Here is a 19,750-nt window from a genome sequence, read left to right on the forward strand (position 1 = left end):
TTTTTGTGTGCATATAGTAGACGACGCAATACAGATTTTTTTATATAGTTTGGTGTGAACATGGCTCTTTTTATTTCCCAAACTTATTTTCAGACATTGTAATTTAATGTATAGATTGTTCTAATGTCTCTTGACGAGTGCTGTAAATACTGTTCCTTTTGCGTGTAAAACTGCTTAATGCTTCTCATTTGATATAGTATTGTACATACGAGTCTTTTGCAAAAGCGTGTGATCCTTGTGAAAGTAGTACAGTATATGAACTTTTAATTTTTTTTTAATATACTGTCACATTGCAGCACTGGTTGGGCATTTTAATTCATGTTAATAAATCACAATTATGTCAGTTTTAACCCTCTTGTTTCGCTAGTTTTGCTGTTTGAGCAATGTTACGTTGGAAGGGGGTTTGCGAGGGAGTTATGGGGCCTTAGTTGCTCCTCACAGGCCAAGGGAGGCTTTGTAGTCCCTGAGCACAACAGACACACAGAACCGTTCATCGTCCGTTGATCCAAAGTACTCTGAAGACATTTAATAACTGGCAGCCACACTTTGTCCAACCTAGCAGTGCTGTCTGGAGGAAAATGCTACCCCAGGTAGTCGCAGAAACCTACTACTAGTTTACTAGTGTGCCATTTATCAAACGGCATTCTTCAGTGCTAAACACGACAGGTAGTCTCTGGCTAACAACAGTTTGTTTAGTGAACGTTCACATTTTACAGCTTCCCACCATCTTGGCAGTATTGCCACGGTCATGTGATCAAAATTTGGACGCTCGGCAACTGGCATGGACTTAACGACTGTTGCAGTGTCCCGGGGAGTCACGTGATCCCCTTTTGCAACCTTTTGACAAGCACAAGTCGACGGGGAAGCCGGATTTCACTTAACCAGGTTACTAACTTACAAACTGATTTCACTGAACAACTGGGGCAAAACTCGTTTAACAAATGCCTCACTTAGCAACTGAATTTCTGTCCTCAGTTGCGCTCGTAAGACGAGGACTGCCTGCACTGATAAAACCAGTAATAGAAGAGAATCACCAACCGTGTTGTGGCCACGTAAAAGTCAACGGCGATTTAGGGTTTCGTCCACTCCATCCTTGCCCAGAGTATTGCTCTAATTAGCACAATATTAATATTACCCACTTAACTTGCAGCCAGGCCTCTCCTCGCTGGCCCACTTCTTCTCCAGCGTCCCCAGGCCTGCATTTGTCAGTCAGGCCCTTCCCAGAAGGCCTCTGCAGCCGAGAACTGAGCAATGGATTGAATCCATTGCTCGGTTATCGGCTGCAGAGGCCTTCTGGGAAGGCCTTTGACTGCGAAATGCAGGCTGGAGCTGCATTCTGAACTGCAGAATGAAGCTGCTCCTTCAGCCGCAGAAGTGGGCTGGCTGGGCAGGACTGTACACAGATACACACACACAGACACACACACAAATAAGACTTGGTGCCTCTTGGAGGGAAAAAATAATAAGACCAAGTCTTATTTTTTGGGAAATGCAATACTTGAGATGGTGCCATGTATTACACCAGGAGTCTTCAAACTTGGCCCTTTTATGACTGGTGGACTTCAACTCCCAGAATTCCTGAGCCAGCCACGCTGAGGGGAAAGGGAGGGGTTTCCAAGCTGAGCCATGCTGGCTGAGGAATTCTGGGAGTTGAAGTCCACGAGTCATAAAACGGCCTGGGCCTAGGCCAGAGGTAGGCAACCTTGGCTCTTTTTATGACTCGTGGACTTCAACTCCCAGAATTCCTGAGCCAGCCATGCTGAGGGGAAAGGGAGGGGTTTCCAAGCTGAGCCATGCTGGCTGAGGAATTCTGGGAGTTGAAGTCCACGAGTCATAAAACGGCCTAGGCCTAGGCCAGAGGTAGGCAACCCTGGCTCTTTTATGACTCGTGGACTTCAACTCCCAGAATTCCTGAGCCAGCCATGCTGAGGGGAAAGGGAGAGGTTTCCAAGCTGAGCCAGGCCGGCTCAGGAATTCTGGGAGTTGAAGTCCACGAGTCATCAAAGGGCCAAGTTTGAAGACCCCTGTCTTACGCCCACCATGAGATTGCAGGGTTTCACAGAGAGAGAAAAACAGCGCAATAAATAAAGCTGCCACTGGGGAAGACTCCGTCTTTGTGTGTGTGTGTGTGTGTGTGAGAGAGAGAGAGAGAGAGAGAAGCAGCAACCCATTTAAAAATAATAATAAAATTGCTGTGTAGGGTCTCGGCTGGGTCGCTGTCACCCAAATCAAATTGCGATCCAGCAGCGAATGAACTTCCAACCGTGTTTTGTGTACGGAAATGACGATGGTCTTAAGCCAGATGTAAAATCACCTCCTTTTTATATATCGTACATAAATTGAATACAGTATGCAAATAATAATCGGGGGGGGGGGACAAGCTAGGCAAACCTAAGCAAACTCTTCCATAACAATCCTGTTCTGCATCCCCCCTCCCTCACATTATCCACCCACCCACGCACCCCCCGGGAGAATTCCAGGCAGAGGGGCCAGGGAAAATAACCATGCTCTCTCTCTCCTTGAGCTGAGGATATGCAAATATAGCCACCACCAATCAGGCTCTTTGCAAGGCTGTTAACCAACAGACAGTGAGTGAGTAGTGCAAGATTTTTGAGGTCCTGGGTGGTGCTTTCCTTGCAGACGTCTCGTGACCCAACTAGGTAATGCCATCAGTGCTAAGTTTCCTAATCGGGTCACGAAACGTCTGCAAGGAAACCACCCAGCTCAGAGAGCACCCAGGACCCCACAACAAACACACACACACACACACACACACACACACACACACACACACAGAGAGAGAGTTCAACCCTGAGCTACACAAATAGTTTCTTTTATCGAACGCAAGACTTTGCTGAAGCTGTAGGCATTCTTCAGACTGGGATAGGTCTAAAGCAATTTATGATGTGTGGGTTTTTGAGTTTTTTTTGCAAATGTAGTTTGTAATAGTCCTTTATGGGCTCTGTCCAAAATTCTGTTTCTGTGACTGTACAAAGGATCCCATTGAAAAGCTATAGTTACGTACAAACATTCTAGCTACTAGCACCACACTGGCTGCAAATAAATTAACTCCAGCAGGCCTTCTGGAATTTTGATCCCGGCGTCCAAAATATATATAGCAAGGCTGGGAATATCTATTGTGCGTCGTTCTGCTTTTGTTTTTCGTTTTTTTTTTTAAATCAACATTCAAAAAAAAAAAAAAAAGGCAAACACTTCTGCAGCACTATCATTTGTGTTTTTTTTTTCCCCCCTAACAAACATCGAACGAGTAAAACCGTTTTGCATTTGCCCCTACCAAAACAATCCAGAGGGAGCAGGGCAATTTCTGAAAAAAGAAAAAACAACCACTTTAATTAAGACAACTGCAAGCACCTCGAACAATTAATTATTGTTACAATATGGGGGGTGGGGTGGGATGGGGGAAATCGTCTCACAATCTTTTAAGAATTGCAAAGGCATGTGAATAACTTTAAAATGGACAAAGTGGCACCATAATTCATGTGTAAAACCAGAAATAAATTTACATTCATCCTCACTGACGTTTTAAAAGAGGCTAAAACACACCTCTGTATTTTTTATTATTATTATTATTATTTTTTACATTCTAAAATCTGTATTGCCCAGATAGGAGTTTCTCTTTTTTTGGAATCTACTTTTCTTTTTCTTTTTTTCTTTTTTTTTCTTTTAATACAAAAACACCTAACTTCTGTGTGCAACTTACAAAGGAAGATTTAAGTTCCTCAATACATCGATTATGGGGGGGGGGAATAAAAGCTAGTGCAATTTTGTTTCTGAAATAGGTAAAGCTATGAATGGAAGAAGGTGCATGATCTTTCATTATAATGTAAGGTTTGTATCATTTCTGCTTTTGTTTTGTTTTGTTTTCCTCCATTAAACGGGCTACTTTTTTTTTTTTCCTCCACGGTCCTGCACAAAATGCTTCCAAGGTTTTCTTTAAATTCTTCAGCCTAATATACATATACATATATATATATATAGGTCTTTGGTTGTTCGGGTTTTCTCCCGCGTAAAATTGGAAGTGTCTTGGCAACGTTTCGACAAAGTCCCATTCGTCATCTTCAGGCTGGTGTTTTCAGCTTCGTGCTTCTAGGAACAAGAAGCACGAAGCCGAAAACACCAGTCTAAAGATGACGAATGGGACTTTGTCGAAACGTCACCAAGACACTTCCAATTTGACACGGGAGAAAACCCGAATAACCAATATATATAATATCAAGAGCCACTTTTATTTCAAAATCCAATATAAGCTACAGAAAGGGACGTTTACAAAACTCCCTGAAGCAAATCCTACTACATGCATTTTGCATCCTAAAGTCGCTTTCAATTTAATCGCTTTAACTCTGCAACTTGTCCCGGCTTTTTGTTTTGTTTTGTTTTTTTGTTTGTTTTTAATGGAAATAAACATTTACAGGGTGCATTTACATAACGCTATTTTACAAGAACAAGGTCCCTTTTGCTCGAAAAATAAGAATTGTACATTTCCAAACTCGGACTCAATCAACGTCTCACACTGGTAAATGATAGAATATTCAGCTAAAATAGTTTCCATAAATAGTTACAAACCTGCCCTAAAAACACGTTTATGGGAAGAAGAGTCGGGCGGCTCCAAAAGTCAATGCTTGAATTCCACACAACACAAGAAACAATGCTTAAAGACACAAGAGTTAAGTGGGGTGTTTTGTGTATGTGTGTGTGTTTTTTTTTACAGGAGATAGTCAGTAGAACTACTAGTTGAAGACAAATAGGCCATCTTCCTTTCTCCTCCTCCCCCCCCCCCAGAACACAGTGCACGAAAAAGCAAAAAGTCAAACGGTACCTCAAAGTAAAAAATAAAAGTCTTGGATTGAAGACAGCTCATTGACCATTCTCTTAAGAGCATTTATGACAGTCACCGTTTAGGTTTGATGCGCGAGAAAGTGGCGGTGGAGGAGGGGGGGGGGCCTGGCCCGACGTGTTCGACCCCAGGCCGCTGCTACGAATTCAGCCAAGGGTGCCGAAGACATTCGCCAGCCGAGGCTCGCTTTTCCGGAACCATTTCCAACATGGGGATCAGGAAATCGGTAAACTCGGCCGCGTCTTCCTGCGGCCAGCCGTATTTCTCCACCAGGACGTCAAACAGGCTCCAGGGTTTCAGTTTGGTAATGTGCCGAAGTTCTCCTGCGTTGACGAAAAAGGAGGAAGAGAAAAGCGTTAACTCCTGCGCGCGTCGAGATGGTTTTTTTATTATTATTATTATTTTCAGGTTCCTTTGGTTTTGAGAATACAGCAGGCACCTGTGTTCTAAATCGTGCGGCAAAAATAGCCTCGTGGTTTGGCAGATTTGGCCGTTTGGAAAAAAAAAAAAACAAATCTGGGGAGCAGGGTCTGTTTCGCAAAGGGGTGGAAACTAACCTCGTAGTAAGATATTTAATCGGTATTTAACCGGAAGGGATAATGGGTGTATAATGTGGTTTTTGATGCACCTGTTAGTTTGGGGTTTTTTTTTTAACCACTTTGGATTTTTTTCAAGTTTTATGTTTGGGATTCTCAATTTGTTTTGAACAAAATTTTTTAAAAAAGCACATATTAAGAAAAATAGCCTGGTGTTTCCTGGCGTTTTATTCAGAAGCTTGCAAGAAAGAAAAACTGGTGGGAAACAGATTAACTTGAGACGCGCTAAGCCGTCTTCCATATATTCCCCCGAGATGCTGCACGACTGTAAGCCAAAATGTCAAAAGCGTCATAATGAGTAGAATCGGGCTGATCCTTCCAAGTACAAATGGAAAATTAAAATCAGAATCTGCAAAGCTGACTGTGTAATAAGGAGGGGAGCCTTGTACTATAAAATCGACGTAAAACCATTTGGTGCAAATGCAATCAGGCTTGACGCTTATGAAGGTGAAACTCCCCGCAGCCATGCACTTAACATAGGTTTCCTCCCCACTCGGTTGGCTGGGGGATTCTGGGAGTTGAAGTCCAAAAGTCTTAAGGATGCCAAGGGTGGACGCTTCTGCTGTAGAAGACCATGATTAAGTACATTTAGGCCTTGACTTAATAACAGTTTCATTTCCTTGACCGTTCAAAGTTACAACGGGACTGGAAAAAGTTGACTTACGACGTTTTAGGCTTATGACTATTGCAGCATCCGAATTACAGGATTACAGAGATGGAAGGGACCTCGGAGGTCATCCAGTCCAACCCCCCGCTCAGGCACGAGACCCCTACAGAATCACAGAGTTGGACGGGACCCCGGAGGTCATCTAGTCCAACCCCCCCTCAGGCAGGAGACCCTTACAGAATCACAGAGTTAGACGGGACCTCAGAGGTCATCCAGTCCAACCCCCCCCCCCCCGCTCAGGCAGGAGACTCTATATGTTGTGGGTGCGCCGTCACTGGAGGATTTTTTAAGAAGACATTAGACAACCCTTCCTCTGAGTAGGGGGTTGGGCTGGATGACCAGAAGTCCTCCAAGGTCCCGTCCAACATCATCGTCATCGTCATCCTTCCAAGGTCCTTTCTTATTCTACGATTCTGCAAGGGTCTCCCGCTTGAGCAGGGCAGGTGATCGAAATTTGGACGCTTGGCAACTGCTTCATATTTACAACGGTCGCAGCGTCCCGGGAGGTTGTGTGAACTGCCATTTGGACCTTCTGAGAAGCCAGGTCAACGGGGGGGGGGGGGAGCCAGATTCACTGAGCAACCGTGTAACTAACTTAACCAGCGCAGTGATTCACTTAACAACTGCGGCAGGAAAAGTCGCCAAAGAGGGCAAACTCACTTAACGAGCATTTCGCTTAGCCACATAAAATTTTCGGCTCAATTGTGACCGTAACATGAGGACTTACCTGTAGGATGAAAACTGCCCTAAAAATAAAAGGGGGGGGGGACCTGTTGCACCCTGATTTCTTTCTTTCAACAGAAGCCACAGAAATCAGATCTTTGTGGACTTCCAACCGTGAAGGAAGAACCGGGCCTTTTGGTAAAATAAGTTTGAAGGGGAAATATTTGAAATGCGCAGAGACTAGGGAGCAAAGGACCTTCAAACCCAATTCTGAGAAAGTTATATTCACTTATTATATAAAATTATATTAACAATCAGTGGAAGAGCTTGCCTCCGGAAGTTGTGGGTGCTCCATCACGGAAGGGTTTTAAGAAATGACCGGACAGCCATTTGTTTGAAATGGTTTAAGGTCTCCTGCCTGAGCAGGGGGTTGGACTAGATGACCTCCAAGGTCCCTTCCAACTCTTGTGAATTCTGTAAAGTCAAACTAACATAAGGCAAGCCACAAGGGGGCGGTGCAGATCCATCTTTTGGGTCTACTGCTTTTACAAAAACAAAACCTGTGTTAAAATAAGCCAAGGACAATAATATGCAGTACTGGTAATTCTAATGTTAACCTGCATTCTTTATTAATCTGCTTTTTTTTCTAATAGGGAAACCTTTTTCAAAAAAGGAGGGGGCAGGGTTGAGCTCAGTTTTATATCTATTCTTTGAAGGATTACATCACCCCACGTCACAAACTCCCAAATTAACAATTTAGGCAATGCCATTATTACCCTCCTGCTACAAATAAACACAAATTGCATCAAACTAATGACTTTAGGGGCAATAAAATAAACCCTTGCATTTGTTTGCTGGTTATTATGCCCTGCTGAATTAAAATGATTCCTTGGCAGGTGAGACAGAATATAAACAGGGACGAATGAAAACATTCTTGATGACGTTTTAAAATGTCACTGATCACAAGCAATTATTATTATTATTATTAAATGGCTGTCCAGTCTCTTCTTAAAAACCTCCAGTGTTGGAGCATTCACAACTTTTGTTCCACTGGTTAATTGTTTTAACTGTCAGGAAATTTCTCCTTAGTTCCAGGTTGCTTCTCTCCTTGATTAGTTTCCATCCATTGCTTCTTGTTCTGCCTTCAGGCGCTTTGGAGAATAGCTTGACTCCCTCTTCTTTGGGGCAGCCCCTGAGATATTCAGACCAGCTTCCAGATTACCCAGCCAACTAGAGTATATAATTTGTTGAATTCCTCAAACTTACATATTTCCAATATATGCGTACCATAGTATTATGTGATCCCTCTCTACCATTTTATTACTGTTAACCTTGTGCTCTATGCCATACGCTAAATAAATAAGTACTGGAGTATTATATATGCTCTCTTAAGGTTCTTTTAAGAAAAAAAAGTCTGGTGTAAAGATAAAAAGAAAAAGAACGAAAAGAAATTGCTTTACCCTTTGCCTTCGTCTTGATTAGCAAAGAAAGTTAATCAAGTCCTCGGTATTTTACAAAATCAATTTGAAGCTTTCGAATCGTCTTAAGTTCTGTGAAATAATTGTTAGCGAATGTTTTTTTAAATGTAAACCCAGACAGCACGCTGTTTGCCAAATATTAAGGTGACCATGTTAAAAAAAATCAATAAAATATATTCTATCAAAAAGTAATTATTCCCTTGACTGTGCAGCTGTATAAAATAGCTTTAATTGAAGTTATGTTATCTGTGTTTCTCTGGATAGCAAGAACAAGATGGAAATAACCCAAAGTGCACTTTACACCTGGCACCTGCACAGAAGCATCTTTTTAAAGCTAACTATACTAACCTCCCTTGCAATTAAAATTATCTCGAGCCGGACACAGACTTAAAACATTCTCTATTCTTTCTCCATTTGCCTCTGCTCTTATTATCAAAAAGCACCAAGGCCATCGTTCTAACACTGTTCCAGGAAGGGATATTTGTATTAAAACATCTTTTAACAGCGATATAATCCTACTTTTAACCTTTCATCTCTTCTTTCAGAGCTTCCTATATTTCTTCTGACCCGTACTTCAAAGACTCTCGGTAAATTATTATTTTTTTTTTAAGAATCCAAGATTAAAAAGAACCTTAATATTTTTTTCCCAAAGTTGGAAGATTAAGATGGTCTACAATAAGCAATAAACAAAGATTGTGGGATACGGGTATTATTATTTATTTTTCTGATCGGAGGCATCCCTTTTATTTCATTGAAGCACAATCTGGGAATAGTCTCATTTACTTCAAGTCAGGAGACTTAAAATATCCAGGTTTTGTAAATACAGATAGTCCTTGACTTACAACAGTTCATTTCATGACCGATCAAAGTTACAACTGTGTGAAAAAAAGTGACTTAGGACCGTTTGGCACATCACCGTTGCAGCACCCCCAGGATCACATGATCAAAAATTCAGATGCTCGGCAACTGGCATGTACTTACGACGGTTTGCAGCGTCCCAGGATCACGTGACCCCCCTTTTTGGGACCTTTTGAAGCCAGATTCATTTAACAGTTGTGTCATTTACTTAACAACTGCAGGGGTTCACTTCCCAATTGTGGGAAAAAAAGTCATACAATGAAACAAAACTGACTTAATCACCGTCTCGTTTAACAACAGAAATTTGAGAGTCAATTGCGGTCGTACGTCCAGGACTATCAGTCAAACAAAGTTCATCCTGAACATATTTTTTTAAAAAAGCTTTTTTTAAAAATGCTTCTTCGTTTATAACAGTGGTTCTCAACCTTTTTAATGCCGCGACCCCCCCCAACCGGTCGTAAGTCGAGGACTACTCAACTGGTGCAGCACTGTTTGCAGAATGGGACTTTTGGCGGGCTCAGCAGGGCAGAGACAGCCTGGACAATTCCTATTGGCTTTTGAAAGCCAATAGAATTAGACTCTATTCAAGAGAGTCTATTCTATTGGCTTTCAAAAGCCAATAGAATAAAAGGGAGTAGCACAGCTAAGGAAAAGGGGGAAAAAATGGCGGACTGCGTTGTTTGGCGACCCCCGTGAAATGGTCGTTCGACCCCAAATGGGGTCCCGACCCACAGGTTGAGAACCACTGGTTTATAAGGATGAGTCATTTGTGTGTATATGTGTGTGTGTGTGTGTGTGTACGGGGGGGGGGGAACGAGCTATTGTTAATATTGGGGGGGGGGGGGTTCAGAAACACCGTTACCTTTTTTGGTGAAAAACTCCTTGGAATATTTCCCCAACATTGCGTGTTTTCGAGGGACTTTTCCCAGCAGTTCAATGATCAATGCTATGTGATCTGGATTCAAGCACATTTCCAGCAAAACAGAAACATACAACAGTTTAATCAATACACGGCATGCACACGACGACACCGGGCCCCGGATACAGACAGAAGCAGACATGCTCGAAAACACGGGGGAGGCGATCGTTGCTTGCCAAATGATTTCGAAAAGCTGGTCCAAATCGGAGGGCCGGGCCGCTGTTTGGGAAAGCGAAGCGTCCAATCCTTCATAGTTTCCCAGTCCTACAAATATATATATTTGTATATATGTTTTCGTAGATTTTCACGGGTATAGGTATACAGGTCTTGGTGTATTCGGGTCTTTCCCCGTGTAAGATTGAGAGTACCTTGGCGACGTTTCGACGAGGTCCCACTCGTCATCTTCAAGCTGGGGTCTTCGGCTTCGTGCTTCTGCGAGCAAAGTGTGATCGGAGCTGCCATCTTTCTATATATATATTGGTGTGTGTGTGTGTGGAGTGCTGGCTTAGTTGCTGTAGGTGGATTGTTTGGCTGTGTTGGAGTTATTGTTTGTGGATTGTTTGGCTGTTTCGTAACATCCTGAGTAGTTGAGGTGCTGGCTGTGTGCCCATTAGTCTTTTGTGTTGTAACGACCTGGGTAATGGGTTGTGTCTTTACAACACAAAAGACTAATGGGCGCACAGCCAGCACCTCAACTACTCAGGATATTACGAAACAGCCAAACAATCCACAAACAATAACTCTTACACAGCCAACCAATCCACTTACAGCAACTAAGCCAGCACTCCACACAGCCCCACCAATATATATAGAGAGACGACAGCTCCAATCACACTTTGCTTGCAGAAGCACATAGCCGAAGACCCCAGCCTGAAGATGACGAGTGGGACCTCGTCGAAACGTCACCAAGATACTCTCAATCTTACATGGGGAAAGACCCTAATACACCAGGACACGTGGGTTTTGGGGGCCCTGAGCTGCAGGCAAGCAACGCGCCCTCCGCTTCTGTCTGCGTCGCGGCACCTTGAAAAAGAACAGGGACTACCTCTGCGGTTGAAGAATTCCCGAGAATATTTTCCAGAGAGAGCAAAGTGCCTTGGGATATTCCCGAGGAGCTCTATGATGTGTGCTATGTGGTCTAGGGAGGAGAGAAACAAAGGACATCAGGAATGGGAAGGACAGGGAAGGGAGAGGCGAGGAGAGGAGAGGGGGATAAAAGAAAGAAGGGAGGAAAAATGGAATTAGTTTGTAAAAAACCCAAAGGAAGTTCTCAACACAGTAATGGCTCAGGCGGGAAACCCAGGCGGAGGGTCCCGAGGCCGGCGGAGGAGAATTCGGATATTGTTAGCGGCGCTTAAAAAGGAAAGCAAAAATAAAAATAAGGGAAGCTCGTGTTACGGCACCGCCAAGGAGATTTTCAAGCAAACAAGCGTGGGGTGTGGGCAGCTTCACCCAGGGAAATGGGACCTGCAGGGAGTCCTCAACTTACGACCATCCGTTTACCCACAGTTCAAAGTTTCAACGGCACGGAAAAAAGGGAATGACGGCCATTTTTTCCGCAGGTATGACCGTTGCTCTGTGCTCACGCGGTCAAAATTTGGACGCTTGCCAACTGACACGTGTTTATGATGGTCACGGCGTCCCGGGATCACGTGATCCCCTTTGGCGACTTTTCCCAGCCGGCTTCCGACAAGCCAAGTCAATGGGGGGGAATCAGATTCCCTGCATGACCGCAGGATTCACTTAATAACTGTGGCAAGGAAGGTCACAAAATGAGGCAAAACTCACTTAACGACTCTCTCGTGTTGACAGAGAGGGGAATTCGTGAGTCGAGGACCCACTGTAAATCATTTAGCAATGACCGTATTTATCCAAAAGGAAGATAAGCCTGAATTTAAGATTAATACTTTAACAATACTAATACACATACACACATACACACACACACCCCTGCCAGAAGCCAGGCTTCAAAAAGGGCAGGATGAAAAGGAAAGGAAAGGAAAGGAAAGGAGAAAGGAAAGGAAGATAGAAGAAGGGAAAGGAAGGGAGAGACAAAGGAAAGGAAAGGAAAGGAAAGGAAAGGAAAGGACAGGACAGGACAGGACAGGAAAATAATATTAACTGAACCCAAACATCTTGCCTAACATGTTTTGCAAAACTATCTGCTAAACGTTGCAAATGCTTTTTTTTTTCCCAGCTTGAAACGGCTCTTTTACAGCTGTGAACAAATTTCACAGAAATTATTCCAACATTATTCTACTAAACGATGTTTAATAGAGTTTGCTTGCTGGTGAGAAGGGCGGTAGATAAATTTAATCATAAAGAAATGATTCAGGTTTTCCCCACCGCGTCTTCTATATTTTTTTCAGTAAATTCAAGGTGACGAACGCGACCGCCGCCCTCGCCCAAATTCACAGGGAGGGATATAAAAAAAACAATCTGCCTATCGGGTAAATACGGTCAAACGTGCCAAAAACTGGGAGTTCGACATTCGGTATCTCTAGTGTCCCAAGATGCGCCACAGTGTCAGGTTTTGGATCAATCTTCACACACACACACACACACACACACACACACACACACACACACACACAGATGCAGGTCTTACAGGACAGGGCAGGAATCCCCTCTCAAGATTTAGGGAGGAAAAAAAGTCATGTCTGCAGAAGGGAGTGACTTACAAGTTAGTGATGGGACTTCCAAAGAGGAGGAGGAAATGTGGTGTTTGTATTTTGACAATGAAACTGTGGTTTCATTGTGGGTGGCTTCACATTCGCTGGAGTCACAAAGGCTCAAAGCACGCCGAGGTATTTAAAAGACACCTACCCTCGTCTCTCGAATAGTCCTCGCCAGAATGCGGTTCGAAGAGATAGTCTCCGGTTGCCAATTCAAAGGCCTGGGATTTTTTTAAAAAAAGGGAAAAAAAAAAAGAATATTTTAGTGGCGGATAAGTTTTCGGTCTCGTGCAAGAGTCCCAGGCTAACAATCGTTTTGTTTAGCGACCGTTCGCAGTTACAACATCACGGAAAAAAGCGATCTACGGCTGTTTTTCGCCCTTATGACTATTACCACATGCCCAGGGTCATGTGATCAAAGTTCAGATGCCTGGCAACTGACTCGTATTTATGACATGTCCCTGGGGGGGGGGTCATGCGATCCCCTTTTGTGACCTTCGGACAAGCAAAGCCAGATTCACTTAACAATCCGTATTCCTAATTTACTAAGTTACTAATTTAACAAATGCAGTGATTTGCTTAACAGCTGTGGGGCAAAACCAGTGGTGGGACGCAGCCGGTTCGCACTGGTTTGTCAGAACCAGTAGCTAAATTTTGCTGAGTTCTGAGAACTGGCTTCTGGAAGTCCAGTCTAGGCCTCGAAGGCCCGGAGGAGGTCTTCCAGGCCTAGAACGGCCCACCGGAAGTGCGTGGATAACACTTCCGGAAGTCCGTTCTAGGCCTCGGAGGCCTGGAGAAGGCCTTCCAGGCTTAGAACGGCCCGCCGGAAGTGCATGGATGCCACTTCCGGAAGTCCGTTCTAGGCCTCGGAGGCCTGGAGGAGGCCTTCCAGGCCTAGAACGGCTCACCAGAAGTGCGTGGATGCCACTTCTGGAAGTTCATTCTAGGCCTCAGAGGCCTGGAGGATGCCTCAGAGGCCTAGAACGGCCCCCCGAAAGTGCATGGATAACACTTCCGGAAGTCCGTTCTAGGCCTCGGAGGCCTGGAGAAGGCTTCCCAGGTTTAGAACGGCCCACCAGAAGTGCGTGGATGCCACTTCTGGAAGTCCATTCTAGGCCTCAGAGGCCTGGAGAAGGCCTTCCAGGCCTAGAACGGCCCGCCGGAAGTGCATGGATGCCACTTCTGGAAGTCCGTTCTAGGCCTCAGAGGCCCAGGCCTGCATCCAATAAAAGAACCAGTTGATCAGGTATTTGAATCTCACCACTGGGCAAAACCCACTTAATAAATGTCTCACTTAGCAAAAGAAATGTTGGGCTCCATTGCGGTCGTAATTCGAGGACCGTCTATAAATGTGAAGCCTTTGTTCCCAGAGTTTTAAGATGCAAATGAAAATCATTTCTATAAAGAGCAACTGCTGGATTCCAATACGGAGACCAGGATTAGCGTTCTAAACGGGGATTTAAAAGAAGCTTCCCAAAAAACCTGAACATACAACGGAGATTGCTTACGCCCGGCGCAAGTTTCAATTGCCACGGTGCCATATCAATTCTGGGAGTTGAAGTCCTCGAGTCATCAAAGAGCCAAGGTTTGCCTACCTCTGATCTAGTTTCTCCTGCTTGAGCAGGGGGCTGGACTGGAAGACCTCCAAGGTCCCTTCCAGGTCTATTCTAGTCTAAAATCGGAATGGAAGTACAAGATTTTCGGATTTCTCAAAGGCCGTTGGCCTTAATTGTAGGGTGGGTTATTTCTCTTAAGCTATCCTGCAATTATCTGAAGAATAGTGTGTGTGTGTGTGTGTGTGTGTGTGTGTGTGTGTGTGTGTGCTGGAACAGGTCTATAAATAAAGATGCATTAAGGAAAACTGTCTTGTGGCTCTAGGCCTGCCCAACAGCCAGCGAACGCCAATGAATGCACAACGCAACAATACACACGTGACAGTCTAGATAGTTACCATTGCTCTGGATCTAATCCGGAGAGAATGAATAAAAGACAAATCACTGACGCACGTTCTCAGTCTAATTCTCAGCCAGCAGCCGCTAGCCAGTTCTTCTATTTCTATGGATTCCCCCCCCCATGAGGAACAAAGCAAAAAAATACAACTGCATGCAACGCCACAATCTTGCTTTACAGATAGTCCTCAGCTTACGACCGTAATTGGGCCCGTTGCTAAGCGAGACAGCGGTGAAGTGAATTTTGCCGCAGTTTACAGCCTCTCGACATCTCTTAGTTTAAATTCAGTTCTCGTGGTGCAGCGACTCCCTTAAACACTCTCGGCAAGGATGGTTAATATTCCAATTTACGGCCTTTCTCTCCACCGGTCTTAAGTGAATCACGGCGGTTGTTAAGTCAAGTCACACGGTCGCTAAGCGAATTTGAAGTCCGCAAATCTTAAACACTGTCAAGGTTGCAGACCCCTGTGATAGAGAACGTCCCCCTGAAGAGTTTAATGGGTAGGGTGAGGAACTGAGGGACAGTTTTGCCTGCTTGAGCAATGGGTTAGACCAGCGGTTCTCAACCTGTGGGTCGGGACCCCATTTGGGGTCGAACGACCATTTCACGGGGGTCGCCAAACAACGCAGTCCGCCATTTTTTCCCCCTTTTCCTTAGCTGTGCTACTCCCTTTTATTCTATTGGCTTTTGAAAGCCAATAGAATAGACTTTCTTGAATAGAGTCTAATTCTATTGGCTTTCAAAAGCCAATAGGAATTGTCCAGGCTGTCTCTGCCCTGCTGAGCCCGCCAAAAGTCCCATTCTGCAAACGGTGCTGCAAGTTGTCTGCAGCGAAGGCGAGCTGTCTGGAGGTTTCCACCCTTCCCTGTTGAGCAACTACTAAAAATGTAAGTAAAAGAGGGCCAGGGGTGGGAGGTGGGAGGCCGGCGGGCGCAGGGAGGGTTGCTGGCGCACGTGGGGCCTGGCGGGTGCCTTACCTCCCTTGGGCTGGGCCAGCTGGTGGCCCAGCTGGTGGTCAGCCTGCTCCGTCTCTGCTGCTTGCCAGCTACGCCTCGGCTGGCGCAGGGGGCGGCACCACGCATGCGCGGCGCTCCCGGGCAGGGAAAGTCCTCGAATTACGACCGGTTGGGGGTCGCAGCATTAAAAAGGTTGAGAACCACTGGGTTAGACTACAAGATCTCCAAGGTGCCTCCCAACTTTGTAAAGTACCACTTTACAAACCCCTAGTAGGACCACACCTGGAATACTGCAGCCAATTTTGGTCACCGTTATCACAAAAAAGAGGTTGAGACCTTGGGAAAAATTCAGAGAAGACCAACTAAGATGATCCAAGGCCTGGAGACCAAAACGTATGAAGAACAGCTGCGGGACTTGGGTTTGGCTAGTCTGAAGAAAAGAAGAAATAGGGGAGACAGGATAGCAGTGTTCGAATCTCTGAGGGGCTGCCACAAGGTAGAGTTTGTTCACCAGAGCACCAAAGGGAAGGACGAGAAACCATGGTTGGAAGCTGGTCAAGGACAGAAGCAACCTGGAATTGAGGAGAAAGTTCCTGACAGTGAGGACAATCCACCAGTGGAACAGCTTGCCACCAGAAGTCGTGGGCGCTCCCTCACTGGAGGTTTTTAAGAAGAGACTGGACAACCATCTGATTGAGATGGTATAGGGCCTCCGGCTTGAGCAGGGGGCTGGACTAGAAGACCTCCAAGGTCCCTTCCAGCTCTATTCTATTCTACAGAGTGTCCCTGGACAGCAAGGGCGAATGAAGATGCTATGAGTGGCATCTCCTGAGGATTCTGGCACGTCCTTGTGACTTTAACACTGGACATTCTAGAAGATGCGTCACTTAGGGACAGCAGAACCACAGGAGAACCAAACATACTCAGGACAGCGCCAGGACACCAAGACAAGAATAGCAGTCTCCCAGGAATTTGAGTGTATTTGAGTATTCCAGTATTGGAGAGGTCGCCACAAAGAAGAAGGGGGGTCAAATTATTTTCCAAAGTACCCGGAGGGCAGGAGAAGAAACAACGGATGGAAACTGATCAAGGAGAGAACCAGCCTGGAACTAAGGAGAAAACTCCTAACAGTGAGGAGAATTAACCGGTGGAACAGCTTGCCACCAGAAGTTGTGGGTGCTTCATCATATTTAAGGAGAGACTGGACAGACACTCGTCCGAAATGGGTATAGGGTCTTCTGCTTGACTAGGCAGTTGGATTGGAAGAACTTCAAGGTCCTTTCCGGCAATATTCTGATTGATTAAAACGGATGGAAGGGCTGCCTCAACATCCAATGAAGTCTGCAGTCATCGGGCAGACGAGATACGGCTCCGTGGACCACATCCCAAAGATGCTTTACCACTGGACTTTTTTTTTGTTTTGTTTTCCTTTGAAGACGTTTCGCTTCTCATCCCAGAAGCTTCTTCAGCTAGGACTGGATGGTGGGGGAATGGAAAGATTTATACTCCTCGCAGAGAGCTGGTTGTTTGCCTTCTTTTAGAGCAGTGGTTCTCAACCTTTCTAATGCCGCAACCCCATAATACAGTTCCCCATGTTGTGGTGACCCCCCAACCACTTATACATCACCGGGTGCCAGGGGCGTGGCCAAAGAAAAGGGGAAAAAATGGCGGACAGCCTTGTTTGGTGACCCCCGTGAAATGGTTGTTCCACCCCAAATGGGGTCCCGACCCACAGGCTGAGAACCACTGTTTTAGAGAGTTGTTAAAGCTACCTGGAGGCTTATCTGTGTCTCCGGGGTCACCTGAGTAGTGCAAATGGGCGTGGAGCCTTCTTTTGGGATAACTATGACCTGGGCGACTGAGAATCTGCATAGACACTGGACAACCTATTGTCTTCTCCACCGTACGAGCCACCGGGAAGAGTCCAAAACAGATTCCACTGTCGCAGGGTAAGTTTGTTCTGCTGCCAATTTCGATGCACGCCTGACATCCTGAGGGAGATGCTTGGAGTTTCCTTCTGGGACAAATGTCTATGATTCTGTTGAGTGGGAGGTATGTGTGAACTGGAAGCTTCAGAAGAGGCTCGCTCTTCTCTGGTGATGCCAATGTTCTTCCACAAAGGTGGTGGTTATAACGCCGCGGAGTTATTATAACGAATCTGAGTTCAGCGGAGCATTCCGACAGGCTGTAACTTCTGAGCTCAGCCAGGGCTATCATTAGTATTTTTGTAGTAAACCAGGTGACCTCCCCCACAAGCCGTTAGGTCACCACGTCAGGGCTACAGGTAGCCCCCGACATACGACCACAATTGAGCCCAAAATGTACGTCGCTAAGCAAAACGCGTTGGGTTCGGTGAGTTTTGCCCCGTTTTACGACTTTTCTGGCCATTTCTATAAAGAGCAACTGCTGGATTCCAATACGGAGACCAGGATTAGCGTTCTAAACGGGGATTTAAAAGAAGCTTCCCCAAAAAACTGAACATACAACGGAGATTGCTTACACCCGGTGCAAGTTTCAATTGCCACGGTGCCATATCAATTCTGGGAGTTGAAGTCCTCGAGTCATCAAAGAGCCAAGGTTTGCCTACCTCTGATCTAGTTTCTCCTGCTTGAACAGGGGGCCGGACTGGAAGACCTCCAAGGTCCCTTCCATGTCTATTCTAGTCTAAAATCGAAATGGAACTACAAGATTTTCGGATTTCTTAAAGGCCGTTGGCCTTAATTGTAGGGTGGGTTATTTCTCATTACTTTTCTGGCTACGGTTGCTAAGGGAATCCCTGCCGCCGTTAGCTTAGTAACCTGGTTGTTAAGTGAGCTTGGCTTCCCCCGTTCGCTCTGCGTGTCGGACGGTCGCAAAAGGGGGAATTGCCTGACCCCGGGACGCTGCAACCGTCCTAAAGCGGAGTCAGTTGCCCAGCATCCGCATTTTGATCCCGTGACCATGGGGGGAGGCCGCAAAGGTTGTAAGTGTCAAAAGGGGTCCTAAGTCGCTTTTCCCGGCGCCGTTCTAACTTTGAAGGGTCGCTAAACGAACTGTGGTTAAGTTGATGACTGCCTGTATGTCCTTATCAGATTTGTCAACTACGGCAAAGCTTCTGATCTCTTGCTTCGCTGGAAATATTCTTTTAAAAAGTCAGGGAGATGTACAGAGGCGTCTCTGCCTTGGAAAGAGCCCCTGTTGTATAACACAGTCAAGCAAGGAATGTCACATCCAAGATGAATCTATCCAAATAGAAGACACCGGTGTAGGCAGCGCGGTTTTCCTGGCATTTGTAACCTTAAGAGAGCATTCTCAAAGCTCACCGCAGGAGAACTATATCGTTATGGCATGTCTTCTCTGTAAAAGCTTGAGGTTGCTTATGGAAAGCCACCACGTGTTGCTCCCTGGGACTTAAATGGCGGGGGCTTTAAATGACAGACCCTCAGCATCAGCCGTAATCAAGAGACTGCGTCAGTGAAGGCATTAACGCAGGATTAGACTGATTAAATCACACAGAGGAATCACACCAGAAATTGCAATGCCCAGCTATAATTGCTTAAGCTACTGCCATTTCAAATCACCTATAACTACTAAGATAAGATGAGATGAGATGAGATCAAGATAAGGTAAGATAAGTAAGATAAAATAAGGTAAGGTAAGGTGATAAGATAGATAAGATAAGATATAAGATAAAAGATGAAGATAAGGTAAGGTAAGATAATAAGATAAGATAAGGTAAGGTAAGGTAAGGTGATAAGATAGATAAGATAATATATAAGATAAGATATAAGATGAAGATAAGGTAAGGTAAGATAAGATGATAAGATAGATAAGATAAGGTAAGGTAAGGTAAGGTACGGTGATGATAAGATGATGAGAAGAGAAGAGAAGAGAAGAAGAAAAGAGAAGAGAGATAAGATGGAAACTAATCAAGGAGAGAAGCAACCTAGAACAAAGGAGAAATTTCTTGACAGTTAGAACAATTAACCAGTGGAACAACCCGACTCCAGAAGTGATGAATGCTCCAACACAGGAAGTTTTTAAGAAGACACCAGACAGCCATTTGAGCAGAGGGTTGGACTAGATGACCTCCAAGGTCCCTTCCAACATTATTATTATTATTATTATCAATCATCGTACAGTCAGCCAGATGT

General features: G+C 45.0%; 1 protein-coding gene across 1 annotated transcript in view; it reads right to left on the reverse strand.

The window, feature by feature from the left end:
- Positions 1-4,389: 4,389 nt before the first annotated feature.
- LOC120313721 (SRSF protein kinase 2-like) overlaps positions 4,390-19,750 on the reverse strand; it is a gene marked incomplete at its 5' end in the record, with an annotated part of 52,330 nt that continues 36,969 nt past the window's right edge. Inside the window, 4 exons of the mRNA XM_039355901.1 lie at positions 4,390-5,178; positions 9,980-10,072; positions 11,082-11,174; positions 12,863-12,932. Of these exons, the coding sequence (XP_039211835.1) occupies positions 4,994-5,178; positions 9,980-10,072; positions 11,082-11,174; positions 12,863-12,932 (441 nt within the window). The remainder of the gene's footprint in view (positions 5,179-9,979; positions 10,073-11,081; positions 11,175-12,862; positions 12,933-19,750) is intronic.

This window comes from Crotalus tigris, unplaced genomic scaffold (assembly GCF_016545835.1).
Source record: "Crotalus tigris isolate CLP2741 ecotype Arizona unplaced genomic scaffold, ASM1654583v1 scf7180000018773.180596, whole genome shotgun sequence".
NCBI classification, from domain to species: Eukaryota; Metazoa; Chordata; class Lepidosauria; order Squamata; family Viperidae; genus Crotalus; species Crotalus tigris.